Source organism: Jaculus jaculus, chromosome 17 (assembly GCF_020740685.1).
Source record: "Jaculus jaculus isolate mJacJac1 chromosome 17, mJacJac1.mat.Y.cur, whole genome shotgun sequence".
Taxonomy (NCBI): domain Eukaryota; kingdom Metazoa; phylum Chordata; class Mammalia; order Rodentia; family Dipodidae; genus Jaculus; species Jaculus jaculus.
In genome coordinates, this window is record NC_059118.1 from 56,973,703 (window position 1) to 56,989,196 (window position 15,494).

A 15,494-nucleotide genomic window follows, 5' to 3' on the forward strand; every position below is an offset into this window, starting at 1 on the left:
TTCCCTAGTATCCATGTAAAGCCAGATGCAGGAAGTGATGCATGTGCCTGGAGTTTGTGTTTGTAGTGGTGAGAGGCTCTGGTGCACTCATTCACACACACACACTCTCTCTCAAATAAATAAATAAATAAATATTTTTTAAATGGAGGAGCCAGACATGGTAGCACATGCCTTTAATTCTAGCACTTGGGAGGTAGAGGTAGGAGGATCACTGAGAGTTCAAGGCCAGCCTGGGACTACATAGTGAAGTCCAGGTCAGCTTGAGCTACATTAAGACCCTACCTAAAAATATTAAAAAAAAAAAAAAAGAAAGAAAACTATGCATGGAGATGTACACTCCTCACTGGGGAGGCAGAGGTATCAGGATCATTGTGAGTTCCAGCTCAGCCTGGGCTGGAATGAGACCCTAACTCAGGAAAAAAAAAATGCAGGAGAAGCACTTCTCATCTCAGTGAGTCTGCAATCTGTTAGGAAATGGAAGATACACAGGTATATGTGTATGATATGGTGTAAAATTGTAATGAAGGAATGGAATGTGACAAGGATGTCATCTCAGATGAGATGGTCAGACAAGGCTGTCTGAGGAGGGAACCTCTGAGTACAAGACTGAATAAAGTGAGCAGTGCTGTGTGTGTGTGTGTGTGTGTGTGTGTGTGTGTACCTACATGGTGAGGGTGTCAGTCAGCTTGCTTGCATGCACATGGAAGAGGTCATCCCGCTGGAATGAGATACACAAGGCCAGAGTAAGGTCAAGTTAGGTCACATCAGCCTTTCAGGTCTCCAGAGGACTTTGGAGTTTAAATATGATGAGAATCCCCTGGTAGCTGTGGGGCCTATTGGGACACTATGTGACTTAGATTTTTTTGGTAGCTTGTTTGTTTTTGAGTTAGGATCTCCCTCTAACTCAGGCTGACCTGGAATTCACTATGTATTCTCAGGGTGGCCTTGTATTCACGGCAATCCTCCTACCTCTACTTCTGGAGTGCTGGGATTAAAAGCATGTGCCACCACACCTGGCTGATTTACTTTTTATTTATTATTATTATTTTAGTTTTTTTGAGGTAAGTCCTTACTCTCGAGCCCAGGCTGACCTGGATCTCACTCTGCAGTCCCAGGCTGGCCTGGAACTCACATTGATCCTCCTGCCTCTGCTTCCTGAGCGCTGGGATTAAATGCATGAGCCACCATGCTCAGCTGTGACTTGTTTTTTAAACGATCACTCTTGCTGCTGAGCAGAGACTGTGGAGTGTGAGGAGCAATGTTGGAAGCATGGAGGCCAGGGCGGACAGTGGTCTGGACACCCAGGGTCAAGACTGCTGTCTCCGCCAGGATGGGGAGAAATGGTCAAACTGCATGCTTTTTGCAAGCAGGGCAGACAGGATTTGCTGACAGTTGGCTTTAGAATGTACTGGAAGAAGGAATCCAGATGGCTTTAAAGTTTTCCAACTGGTGGGCTGGCAGTGCCATTTGTGGATGAGGAGTGGACAACTTAGAGACAGGGTTGGAAATGAAACGTGCAGCTTTAAACCTGTTCATCTGAGTTGCTGTCATGACTTAGTTTTGCCTTTTATGAAATACAATGTTTATTTTGCATATTTTAACGAGAATCAAATGGGATCATTTTCTTATGATGATGTGTAGATGGAAGGTCTATTTTTAGTAACATTGAAGCTAGGGAAGGTTTCCATTAAAAGATCAAACAAAACTCTGTCTTGTTACTTAACTATTACTGACTGAACTTGTAAGATTACCTTTCATGACAAGAAATGATAACAGGAAACTGAAGGGGGGGGAAATGCATCTGTTTTATTTATTTATATTTAACTTTTTTTTTGAGGTAGGAATTTGCTCTAGCTCAGGCTGATCTGGAGTTCACTATGTAGTCTCAGGGTGACAATCTGCTATCTCTGCCTCCTGAGCGCTGGCATTATAGGCAGGCACCACCACACCTGGCTATATATTTAACATTTTTATTTAATGTGTTTAACATTCATAGTCAGGTACTGTGGCACATAATCCTAGCACTCTGGGGGTGGAGACATAAGGATCAGGAGTGCAAGACTAACATGAGATACTACCTTAAGTAGCCAAAACATTAACAAAAATTATAACAGGGATTTTTTTTTTTTCTTGTCTTATTGAGGCAGGGTCTCAGTATAGCCCAGGCTGATCTGGAACTCACTCTGTAGCTCCAAGTTCGCTTTGAACTCACGGTGATCCTTCAATCTCAGCCTCCCAAGTGCTGGGATTTTAATTTTAATTCTAGTATGGACTACCATGCCTGGTAATAACAGAGAATTTTGATAGGTCATATACATAGGTTAACATCTCTATAGAACATCTAAATGTTAGATGTAATAAATATAATCAATAAGAAAACGAGTTATTTATGTCACACAGAGCATTTGTATGAATGAATGAATCTTTCTCAGGCTCTTTATAAACAGTCACATGTTCCTCTTTAGGTCTACAACTGCCCCCATTTTCACAGGGGATTGTGGCACAAAGATGTCGTGTTTCAGGTCCCACAGCTAGTAACAGACAGACCCAGAATCACGGCCAGCCACTCTGGCCCTGGGCGTTGAGACGCACATTCATGCTCAGGGAGAGCACTGCGGTCTCTGACAGTGACCTTGAGCGTATATACCCATCTCTGCCAAGACTGAGGGCAGCTCTCCCTGTAGGCGCTTGCGCTTTGGTTCTCCCAGAAGCTGGCTCCAAAACGGTGAACGGTCTGAGCTGATGGCCATGCTCTGTCCTACTCCCCAGCCAACCGTCAGCAAATCCTGTCTGCTCTTTCTTTGGGTCCAGGCTCAGGGCGCTGTCAGCCACCCCGAGCACTGCGTCCTTTCTTCCAGAGTCCCGAGGTCAACTCAGACTCCTCCCTGCATTGCCACACACCAGCTTCTTTTTGGCGAGCAGCTTTCTCCACGCGCCCCGCCTCGCTGCCAGTTGTTACAAGTGGCTTTAAAGGGTTGCAAGTATCGGGCGTTCCACGCGTGTGTGGAAGCACGACCGGGCTCCCCGGAGCAGTGATCTCTCCAGAGACCCTGAGCTAGACTAGGACGGGCCTCCCAGCCCCAAGCCCACACTCGGTGATGACCCATTCATTTAGCAAGTCTTCGCTGGGCGCTTGCACGTGCCAGGCGGGCTGAGCGAGGGGTCGCCGAGGAGATGGTGGGGAAACCAGAGCGGCACTGGGGTCTCGGATGTGGGGGACAGGCTGGATGCCGCCAAGGCCACAAGAAGCAGGGAAGGGAAGCGGGCGTGGCAGCCGGCCAGAACTACAGCCGCGTTCGGAAAAAACAGACTCTAGACCCAAGCGCCCCTTTGACTAGGCACCCTGGCCCGCTGGGCACACACATCGGCTGGGGATGGGACGGGGAGGAGAGACTGAAGGAAGGGAGGGAGGCTTGGCTCGGGTCCTACCAGGTTCTTTTAGGAGGCAGAACTCTGGAGGTTCAGCACCTCGACTCTGCAATCCGAGCCCAGGCCTGCTGCTTGCTTACGAAGGAGCAAGTCCTTTAACCTCCTCGACCTTGTTTTCCTCATCAGTGAAATGGGTTTCCAAAGAACACCAAGGTCCGTAATACCCGGACCGCTTCCTGAGCCTGATGGCCAGCACGTACAAAACGACTCCCGCGAAGGGGAGGCGGGCTCTGACACCCAGGTGCCTCCCCGGAGCCCCGCGCCCCGGGTCCTTAAGGCGGCGCGGCTGGGTTTACGCGCTCGCTGGGGGCGGGGCTTGGAGCGCCGCGTGGAGGCGGAGGGCGCGGAGGGCGCGGAGGCGGAGGGGAGCGCCGGGAGAGGCACGCCACCACGGGGCAGCGGGCGAGCCCGGCGCGGCGGGGGAGGAGCCAGGCGGGCTCCCGGGGCCGGGCGACGCGCGCACGGGGAGCCGCGGGCCGCGGCGGCGGGGGCGGAGGCGGCGCTAGGCGGCCAATGGCGAGCGGCGCGGCGGCAAGGGCGGCGCAGGAACCCGGGCCGCTGACAGACCAGGTCGCCGGCTCCGCCCAGCTCCCCGCGGGATCCCGGAGCCGGAGCCGGCGCGGGGCCGAGGCCGCCCGAGCGGCGCAGCGAGCGGACCTGGCAGCGGAATGAGGCGGCCGGCGCGCCGCGGTGTGCGCTCCGCGTCCCCAGCGGGCCTCCTGGCGGCCGCCGCGTAATCGCCTTCGGCCGCGGCCCGGCGACTCGGGGCTCCGGCAGCGCGTGGGATCCAGGGAGACGGCGCGGGGATGAGCGCGCCATGGAGCGGCCTCGGCGGGGCGCGCGGAACCGGCCGGCGCCGCCCCGGGAGCGCTGCGTGAGCCCGGGCTCGGCGGGGCCGCGGATCTCCCGGGCGAGTCCCTGCCTGCCGCTGGCTCCGGGCGGGACGGGAGCCCTGCGTGGCGGCCGCTGAGGCTTGCCGAGCCTGCTCGATCCGCGGCTCCGTGCGCCCAGCCCGGCGCTCGGCTGCGCCAGGCGGACTGCAGGACTGGAGATCCCGGAGCGAGCAGAACCGGGTGGGCCCCAGCAGCCATGCTTCCCGGGGTGGGCGTGTTCGGCACCAGCCTCACGGCCCGTGTCATCATCCCGCTGCTGAAAGACGAGGGCTTCGCGGTGAAGGCGCTGTGGGGCCGCACGCAGGAAGAAGCCGAGGAGCTGGCCAAGGAGATGAGCGTGCCCTTCTACACCAGCCGCATCGACGAGGTGCTGCTGCACCAGGACGTGGACCTGGTGTGCATCAACCTGCCGCCGCCCCTCACCCGGCAGATCGCCGTCAAAACCCTCGGTGAGCACCCCTCCCCTGCGCCTGGTCCTCTCCCTTCCTCCCCGGCTGCCACGGCTCCCGGCCACCTCCACTCTCCAAAGCTTACACCTCCTCTGCTTGCCCCGGGACGGGGATGGAAGCCCTTGTGCTACTCCGAGCTTCCTCCTTCCCGGTCCGGTCCCTGGTCTTCCCATTTCCACGCTCTCCTCCTCGCTCCTGGCACCACCTGGAGGCGCTTCCCCCACGTGGAGTGGAGGCTGGATGAGGCGTGGGTACCTGGCCTAGAGATCAGGTGGATGCCATGCAGATAGCAGGAGATGGGCGGCTCTCCAGGGACAGGAAACTTGGTCTCCAGCTGAGTGTGTAGTGCCCGGTGTGTTAGTGCATGTGCGCCCGCGAGAGTGAGCCGCCCGACATCCCAGGATAAAGGGAGGCGCACGTGGGAGGGTTTTTCCTGAGTGTTTCTGCTATTTGGCAGCTGTGGCGCCTTGCTATGGCCCTTTGGTTCTTAACCCTGTGAGTTGGTTGAGTGTGAGATTTGAGATGGGACAAATGGTTAGAATTATTTCTTCTGCACTTCCGGCAAAGACGGTAGGGGCAGTGTGTGGGTACTGGCCCGTTAGAACATTGCTAGAGCTATCATGGGCTAGTAAAGATTGAGAAACCGTTTAGCACAGCTTCCCAGTACTCTTCGACCAAGACTGGGAATAACAGACCTTACATTTTAAGGCGAGGGTATTGTGATTTCAGAGGCAAGGATGCTTTGTGTGGAAAAGGTCAGACACTGCCAGGGGGTGTCGGGAAGCATGAGCTGGTACCTCATTTCCCTTCAGGAATAGTTTCAAGGAACATTGTTAACAAGCAGGCTAGGGTGAGTTCTGCACCCCTCAGCACTGGACCCCACCCTCTTCCCGCCAGTCTCTTCTGGGTTTAGAGAATGTCTGGGGCCTGTCTTATCCATCGGTAGTTCCCAGGCATACCTCAAACAATCCCAGGAAGGTGGCTTACTCCCTGCCATTCTGAGAAATCCAGCGGCCCACCCTGGGGACTTGGAGTTTTCACTGGTAAAAGACAAAGCAGCCAAGGAGATGAGCTGGATTATGCTAGAAGCCCTGAGGAGGCTGCCAAGGCTCGTCAGTTTTACTGTAAATTGCTTCTGGCCTTGGTGGCCTGCTTTCTTTAGTTTTGAGCTGAATTTCATTGAAATCTGACCAATGTGTCTTTTCTGTTTGATGGCGCGTTCATGTTGGGTAGCTACCTACATGGATCTGCATATAGCAAATGAATTATAAACAAGCGGGGGTACAACTCTATTAGGGCAATTTGTATAAAACTGCTCACTCCTGAGCCCCATTTGTGCTAGAAGGACTTTCCTGTCAGAAAGCCCGAGTTGGCTGGTTTCTCCCTTCCCTGGCGTCTCAGCCCTGCAGAGCAGCCCCAGAGCAGAGGAGTGGCAGTTTGGGGAACAGCAGCGTTTTTGTATTCTGACCCTCTCTGGTACTTACCTTCTTTTTGAGGCAGGGACCTCATGTGTCCCAGTTTGGCCTTGAATTTGCTCTGTAGTGGAGCATGACCTTGAACTTCGGATTCTCTTGCTGCTACCTCCCAAGTGCTGGGATTATAGGCATGTATCACCATTCTCTGTTTATGCTGTGCTGGGAATTGAACCCAGGGCTTTGAGCTTGCTAGGTTAGCACCTTACCAACTGAGCTGCATCCCTAGCTCTCATCTTTGGTACTTTGGCCATGAAAATGTTTAGGGGGGGCTGGCTTCAAGAGATGTGGCTCATGTTATATTTTCTAGATACTTCTGAGCTTCTTGTTATGACAATAGTATTTTTTAGTATCTTCATGAGGACTGAGATGTAGCTCAGCGGTAGAGCACTTGCCTAACTTGACAAGGTCCTGGGATTCAGCTTTTAGCATTGGAGAAAACAGCTCTATAGTGTTTTGTGTTTCATTGTTGGGACTGAAGTGAATTACCTCTTCAGAACCAAGCATCAGCGATACCACAGACTGAGTTTGTAAGTGTGGCTCAGGAATGGTAGCTTTCTTCCTTTTCTAAGTCTTTTTGCCATAATCAAGGTTGTCTGCGTTTTAGAAAATGTGGGCGCAGTGGGTTTGGCAGTGACATTACACTTCCTCTTTCTTGGAGGGTCCTGTGAGGCTCGGCTGCACCTGCAAGGGCATGGCCGGGGGGGTCAGGCTGCCTCCACAGGCACGGTTAGAGGCTAGAGGTTCAGACACATAACGTAGGAAGCAAAAACCTCAAGCAGTTTTCAGGCTGGCCTGACCGTTGGGAGTTTATTCATATTAGTGTTTACTTGGAATGGAAATGAACTAACCTTTGACGAGTGCTGGTGACTTTTCTTTCTTTTAGCAAAAGTCTGACTTTGGGAGGCTTCTCCAGCAGTGGTGACAGATCTTCCTTTGGCTCTCAGTCTATCCTTGTAACTGTCACCAGCATGCCAAAGGGAGGGAATGTTAGCAGATTGAGACTTAGATCAATTGCATCACATACATCCGCCTCTAATTTCCAGAATCTTCATTGCAAGTCCTGTGTCCGTGAAGGTGGCGTCACTCTGTAGTGGAGACGGTTCTGTCACTTGCCTCGGTCAGCCTGTGCACTGTCCAGGGCCGCCTGCTCCTGAGGACCCTTGGTGGGGCAGTCAGTGTGGCAGGTTACTGTGTATGGGTCTTTTTACTTTGTGATAGAGCCAATCTTCTAAGGTAGAAATGAGGCCACTACGATTCAGAGAACTGAGTTGAGATTTGTGCCCCACCAGCCTACACACCCAGCCATTCATCCGCTGCCTCCTAAGCCTGCTCCTTCTGTCAGGTAGCCTCAGAGATTGCTGACGATGTCCCCTGGTCCTTCGTGTCCCACCCACGGATTCAGTTCACACACAGGGTTGATGCCATCTCCCGAATCCTCTGTCTGTGCCTCCCTTTGCTTCCCCCTAGACATCTAGGTCCTTACTTAGTTTCTGAATTACATCCCAGCCCACCCCCCGGCAGTTACGTTGGAGAACCCAGGCTTGGGTTGTGTTGCTGGTTCCCCTTTCAAAGGCTCCCTGCCACCTCTGCAAGAGCTGGCCTTTGACAAGCCTGCCAGGCTCATGTCCTGCATGGTATTCCAGAACCCAGGAGCTGCAGCTAAGCCATGCTGCTGGTTTTCCTTAGAGGGCCCCTACTGCCTCTTCCGTCCAGTTGGAGTACCTTTGTCCTTTGTGGGTGAGGATTGGGCGCTCTTCAGATTGTTCCCCTATCAGCACCTCTGAGATCTTCCCACTTCCTCAGCCGCCAGCCCCTTATCTACTCTTCTGGGTAGTCAGCACAATGAGCTGCCTTCTCTAGCACAAATTTGAATGTATTTCTTTAAAATTTTTATTGAGTTAGTTTGACTGGGTTATAATTTACATGGTATACATTTCAAATGCTGCAAGAGTATACACTAAAGAGTAAGCGTATTCATCCCTCCGTTCTGAAACAGTCCTTGTTAGCTTTTTATGTCTCCTTATTCAAGATTTTCTAGGTACACATTGGCAAATACATGTGAGAGAATTTTCATACTTAAAAAAAAAACTTTTTAATTAATCAATTAATTTGCAAGCAGGGGAGAGAGAGAGAGAGAATGGGCATGCCAGGGCCTCTAGCCACTGCAAATGAATGCCAGATGCATGTGCCAGCATATATCTGGTTTTCCATGGCTACTGGGGAATTGAACCTGGGTCATTGGGCTTTGAAGGCAAGCGCCTTAACCACTGAGCCATCTCTCCACCCCCTTTATAACTTTTTTTTGCGTGATTGGCAACATCTCATTCACACCAATATCCTTGTTTTTGTCATGTGACAATGCTATCTTGGATACATATTAAAATGTACTATCTTGAAATTGTCATTTAATGTTACATAAAATTTGGATTACAGCGGTGGTGATGTATGCTGTTAGTGTTCCGTGTTTGTGAGCTCTGCATCTGCAGTCAACCACTTAATCAAGAGTATTTGAAACACAAAGAAAAGAAATTGTCTCTGCACTGACCAAGCGCACGCTTTTTCCTTATCATGCTCTAAGCACTACAGTAGGATGAGCTTGTCATTGATACCCTGTCAGATCCTGTAACCTAGAGATGATTTAAAGTATCTGGGAGGATGTGGATCAACTATTTGCAAATACTGTGGTATTTTAGGTAAGGGACTTGAACACATATTGGACATTTTGGGGATTGTTGTAGCCAGTTCCATGTTGCTGCTGCAAACATCCAACAAGGCACAGTTTATTGAGGGGAAGGAGTTTATTTCAGGCTTACAGATCCAGAGGGAGTTCCATCAATGGCAGAAGAAGCTGGCTCCCCTTCATGGATCCAAGCAGAGAGAAAAGCCACCAAAAGCCAACACCACCAGCAAGCACGAACAGCCAGAGCTCCAACTGCTCTGAACATACCTACTAGGCTGGGACTCCAGGATCTGCCCCCCCCCCCCCCCCCAGTGACAAGGCCTCTTATAGCACAGATCTGTCTGCTAGGGGCTCAAGTAGGAAGTTTAATCAAAAATGACTGAGTCTATGGGGCCATACATTCAGACTCTAACATTCAAATTACCATAGGGATCCTGGAATCAGTCTCCTGAGATGCTAATGGACAATTGAATACACATACATTGTACATGTATTTATATTATACACATACATATATACACATATATGAATTCAGAATGTGAACTTCTATGTGCTACATTTTAGCTATATAGCATTTCACTTTAAGGATGAATTAAATTTTTAAAAATTATTTATTTGAGGTGGGTAGATAGAGAATGGGTGTGCCAGGGCCGCCAGCCACTGCAAATAAACTCTAGACACATACTCCACTTTGTGCATCTGGCTTTTATGTGGGACCTAGAGAATCAAGCCAGGGTCCTTTGGCTTTGCAGGCAAGTGCCTCAACAGTTAAGTCATCTCTTCAAGCCCCTCCCTTTCATTCTTTGAATAGCTAGTTCTTTTCACTTTCTAGTTCCAGTAAAAATGTTATTTTGAGGGAGAGGCCTTTTTCTGGACCCTCCCTTTCAATCAAAAGTTTCTGTGTCACCGTTGGGGAGTCTTTTGCTTGTGTGGGTGTCATCTTAACTTCTCTTGGAGCTCTGAGCTCTGTCTGCTTTGTCGTCAGGTGTCACAGTCAGGTTCACATTGCTGGCAGAAATTACCTGACCAAGAGCAGCTTTTTGGAAAAAAGGATTTCTTTTGGCTCATAGACTCAAGGGGAAGCTCCATGATCACAGGGGAAAATGTTGGCATGAACAGAGGGTGGACATCACCCTCTGGCCAACATAAGGTGGACAATAGCAACAGGAGAGTGTGCCAAAAACTGGCAAGGGGGCACTGGCTATAACACCCATAAGCCCACCCCCAACAATACACCATCTCTAGGAGGCGTTAATTCTGAAATCTCCATCAGCTGCGAACCTAGCATTCAGAACACCTAAGTTTATGGGGGACACCTGAATCAAACCCCACATTAGGATAGTGTTATCTCTCCAGCCAGTGTGTGACACCTAGTCACCTAGTGGCTGGGCTGATATATTGAATAGCGAAAGGATGCTGATTGCATTTTCACTTCCTGGACTAAGCTTGTGGGAAGGCATAGGTCATAAACAGGACGTGTCCATGAACACATGACATCTTTGTTTTATTTTGTTCATTTTTATTTATTTATTTGAGAGTGACAGAGACAGAAAGAGGCAGATAGAGAGAGAGAGGGAGAGAATGGGCGCGCCAGGGCTTCCAGCCACTGCAAACACACTCCAGATGCATGCGCCCCCTTGTGCATCTGGCTAACGTGGGTCCTGGAGAATCGAGCCTTGAACCGGGCTCCTTAGGCTTCACAGGCAAGCGCTTAACCGCTAAGCCTTCTCTCCAGCCCACATGACATCTTAGCTTCGTGTGCAGTTGCCTGCTGTCTTTCCAGCTGCACACTTGTACCATCTGGGAGCTCTTCAAGATGCAGATTCCTGGGCAGAACCCAAGATGCCCAGTTCCACCCAGGAATCAGTGCAACACCAAAACACCCAGGCACTGGAGGTGCGACAGCATTCTGCCTTTGGGAACAGAGGATGTCTCCCCCCCATGAGCCATAGCCAAAACTACCTACGCTCCTGCATGGAATGTGGCCATGTCTGCTTTCACGATCCCTGTCCTTGTTTTTGGAGGTTGCAGTACAGAGGCCCCATGGGGCGAGGCCCTTTGGGGACAGTGAGTCAGTCTGGAGTCTTTCCTCGAGCTCGGACGCTTTCTGCACGTTAATCTTGCCCCAACTTGTTTGGCATCATTAGCTGAGGACTTGGAGCACTTTGGCCCTTTCCTGTTCTGCTTCCCCCAGCAGTGGTTGCCTCACACAAAGGAGGGCCGCTGGGCAGGGATGAGAAAGGGAGGGGACCCTGGGTTGAGGGTTGACTTCTTAGGCCATTGTTGCTCTACCAGTTGATGTATGGCTGCGGATAATGACAAGGGTATACTTGGGCTTGACAGGAACCATTCTGAAATCCTAGCAGGCCCTGCATTGCCAGTTCTTCCTTGGAAGTTTCTTTTGGATCCATTCCTATCTTAACACTGTGCAAAAAAAAAAAAAAAAAAAAAAAAAAAAAAAGGTAATCGCATTTTATTTCTGGGTTTCTGCCCTCATGCACAGCAGCAGGAAATGATGCTGGTCTATCAGTTTGTTGTAGAATGGAGGAAGCCCTTGGGAATTATGTAAATGAAAGGAACGATTGTTTACTGTTGGGAAAACTCAAGCATGACGAAGCTCATTCCATCCAGCTGAAATTAGGTGTAGTTGAATGATTATTTGGTAGATGGATCTGGCTTTGAAAATGGGAAAATCTGTGGAAGCCTTGCTTGGAGCTGGGGACAAAGTGGGACACTATGCTGCCTGAATCGGGAAGAATGACAACAGAAAACCAAGGTGTGGAGCATGTTTTAAGAATTTTAGAGCTGGGCATGGTGGTGCACGCCTTAAATCCCAGCACTTGGGAGGCAGAGGTAGGAGGATCGCCATGAGTTTAAGAGCACCTTGAGATTACAGAGTGAATTCCAGGTCAGCCTGAGCTAGAGTGAAACCCTACCTTGGGGGGGGGGTTGGAAAGAATTTTAGCTTGGGGCTGGAGAGATGGCTTAGTGGTTAAGGAGCATGCCTGAGAAGCCTAAGAACGTGCTTGTTCAAATCTCAGGTCCCATTGTAGCCAGAAGCAAAAGTGATGCAAGTGTGCAGTGTTGCACATGCCCACAAAGGGGCGCACATGCTGAAAGGCCATGGTGTGCCCATTTTTTCTCTCTCTCTCTCTCCCCCCCTTTCTCTGTCCTTTCTTCTTTTCTTTGTCTCTCAAAAAAATTCTTTTAAAGGTTTCAGCATGAAGGAAACACACAGGCTATTTGTCATTGCCTAACAAAGAGCAACTCCATATAAGATGTGGTGAGACATAAAATTAACTCGTGATAGGAAAAGTGGGATTTCTATTACTGTGTGACCCTGGGGGTGGCAACAGTCATTTCTGAGCGTCACTTTTCTCACCAGTGAAATGGAACAAATGAAACGCCCATCATGTGGCTAATTATTAAAATGAGCGGGGCTAGGTGAGGACTTAGCCTGTAAAGTTTGCATAATAGTCACTCTTCTCTCTAATGTAATTGAGTGTGTAGCCTTGTTCCTTTAAATGCTGCTTTAAAATTTTTTAACAATGGTTTTGGTGTGCATGTGCATGCACTCATTCATGCATGTGTGTGAGAGTGCACGCGTGTGCATGTGGAGATCAGAGGACAGCCTCGAGTGTCATTCCTGTCCCCATCCACCTTTACTGAGACAGACACCCGCAGTGGCCTAACGCTGCGCAGTCAGGCTAGGGTGGTTGTCCCTTGAGACTCCAGGATCTGCCTGCTTCAGTCATCTTAGTGCGAGGGCTTCAAGCCTTCAGCACCACACACAGTTTTTTACTTGGGTTCTGAGAAGTGCTCTTTACTCACCAAACTACACTCTCCAGCGCCCACCCCCCTTTTTGAGACAGGATCTCTGTTGCTCAGACTAGCCTAGAACTCACTGTGTAGCCCCTGGCTAGCCTTGAACTGACTGCATTCTCTTGTCTCAGCTGCCCCGGCGCTGAGCGCACAGGCATGATCCACTGTGTCTGGTTCACATGCTGCTTTTGAAGATTTTGTTTGTTTGTTTGTTTGTTTTCGAAGTAGGGTCTCACTCTAGCCCAGGCTGACCTGGAATTCACTATGGAGCCTCAGGGTAGCCTCGAACTCACAGCGATTCTTCTACCTACCTCTGCCTCCCCAGTGCTGGGATTAAAGGCATGTGCCACCATGCCTGGCCTTTTTTGAAGATTTTTATTCCACTTTTTTTTTGCTTCATTCAGAGACTGTACTGTTTACAAAAAGGATACTCCCCTTCCAGCTTCTCTCCTCCTTCTCCTCCTTCTGGAATGTACTACTGCCTCTTCTCTCCTATCCTTGCCCCCTCCCTGTGGAGTGAAGCTAAGACAGGGCTTAGGTCCTGTATTTGCTGCTAGTCCAGGACAGTCAGCCTGTCACTGTCTGTGGGTTTCATATGTTGGACTCGGTCAGTTACAGACTGAACGTATCTGAAGAAAGCAGATGCCCCTGTACTGAACTCACACAGACTTTCCCCGTCGTTATCCCCCAGGCCGTCACTTGTGGAACAACTGCGTACCATCATCTCGAGATGATTTCAAGTATGGGGAAGGTCTAGGCAGGTTCTGTCCCAACGCTGCTGCTTTTCGGAAGGGATTTGAGCACCCAAGGATTTGCTGTCCTCTGGGGCCCTGCTGCAGGCACTGAGGGACCAGATGTATCACCAGGTCTTCGCCGTGTTCACGTGAGAACTGGTCGTCACTTGTGGGGATGCAGCGGGTTTCCCAGAACCCAGCGGCAGCATGGAGCTGGGTTTTGGGGGTCTTGGGTCCCTGGACCACACCCTCCAGGGTGGGTTTTGCTTCTTCCCCTTTCAGCTTCATCGTCCTCCTCTTGTCACAGCAGCCTCCTCTGCCTCACAGGGCCAGGTGGTTCTCATGGCATTCCCAACAACACGTGTTACTGGTTCAGTCCCTTGGAGAGGGCAGCTCCTCTCCTCGCCCAGGTTGTCCCTGCTTGTGTCTGTTAGGCTGTCCTGGCTCAGTCTTTTCGGGGGTTACCTATAGTGTAGGGATACAGTAAAAACTGCTGTCAGATGGGGGGAAATTCAGAGTGGTCATCCCTAGCTAAGACGCACTTGACATTTGCACAAGTATACACATGTCTCAATTATGTCGTATGCTTATTGACTTTATGAAATGCCCATTTGGTGTTTTATTGCTTTTGTAATGACTAGAGCTAAGCAGCGGAAAGAAATAATGTGTGTGAGATCCAGTGTACTAACCTTATTGCCGATAACTTACATTAAGTATAAGATATTTTTTATTTATCTTTGCAGTGCTGGGGATTGAACGCAGGGTGTTGGGAATGTCAGACAAGTGATATATGGGAACCTGGGGTGTCTTGAGAATGATGGAGCTCTTCTCAGCTCTTGGTTGGATGTAACTCAGGAGTTAGGGTGCTGGATACTCAAAATCCCACAAACTCTCCACTGATCCAGTGGCCTCAATGTTCTTGTCTTATGCATTTAAATAATGAAATTCACACACTATATTTGGTGAAGTTTTGAAAGATTTTATCATAGAGCTTACGAGAAGGAAAGAAGGCCGAGCTCCTGCCCAGGAGGGCATTTCAGGTAATAGGAAAGTTTGTCTGGAGACCCTGACCCGTGGTTTTTTATGGGAATTAACAGGATGGTCAGCCCAGTTCTTATAGCACGTGTCCAGGTATTATTCATGTCTTCCTGTCCGATGTTTCAATGACAGAAAACTCCTTTAAGGAAGCAGAAATGAGAAAAGCCAGATCCCATGTTTAGGTGCCCCTAGCAATTTTTTTTTTTTTTTTTGAGAGAGAGTGAGAGAGGATTGACACACCAGGGCCTCCAGCCACTGTAATTGGACTCCAGACACATGCACCACCTTGTGTGCATGTGTGACCTTGTGTATCTGGCTTATGTGGGTTCTGGGGAGTTGAACATGGGTCCTTAGGCTTTGCACGCAATCGCCTTAACTGCTAAGCCATCTTTCCAGCCCCTAGCAATCTTATTCACATCCTTCAGTGAGGTTTTAGGGGAGAAGAGATCAAGTAAAAACCAGGTTCCCCCACCCTTTATAGGCTCAGGAACATTTCTCCTGTAGTTTATTGTCAGGAGCCCTGATACCCCCAAACTGTCTTACAAACACTCGTAACTTGGCAAGAGCAGAGATATCTGAAAGAGGGACACTGTGTCTCTCTGTTTGGCTATCAAACTAATGAAACAAAGGTCACTAAGGAATTGGGACTAGAATCAGTGAAGCCGGGTGCTAGTTAGAGGAGGAACTTACCTTTCAGAAAGACATTTCACAGGGCCGTCAGATCACCTTGCAGGAGAGATTGGAGCCAAACAGTGATGGGTCAGTGGTGTGGGGAGCGCACCTTGATGGGGACTGCTTAGTTATGTTACCACTTGTTCTCCACTTAAACCTAAACCCCGTGTTAGGACCCTGAGAGTGGACTAGAGGTGGGTTAACTAGACCTTTTTATTTGCTGCTTTTCCCAGTGTGGTCATCTTGAATAAGCATATATATATACATATATATATATATATATATATACACACACACACACA

General features: G+C 49.8%; 1 protein-coding gene across 1 annotated transcript in view; it reads left to right on the forward strand.

Annotated features, from left to right (window-relative positions):
- The first annotated feature begins 4,436 nt into the window (after positions 1–4,436).
- Gfod1 (glucose-fructose oxidoreductase domain containing 1) overlaps positions 4,437–15,494 on the forward strand; it is a 119,541-nt gene continuing 108,483 nt past the window's right edge. Inside the window, exon 1 of the mRNA XM_004667945.2 lies at positions 4,437–4,771. Within this exon, the coding sequence (XP_004668002.1) occupies positions 4,519–4,771 (253 nt within the window). The 5' untranslated portion in view covers positions 4,437–4,518. The remainder of the gene's footprint in view (positions 4,772–15,494) is intronic.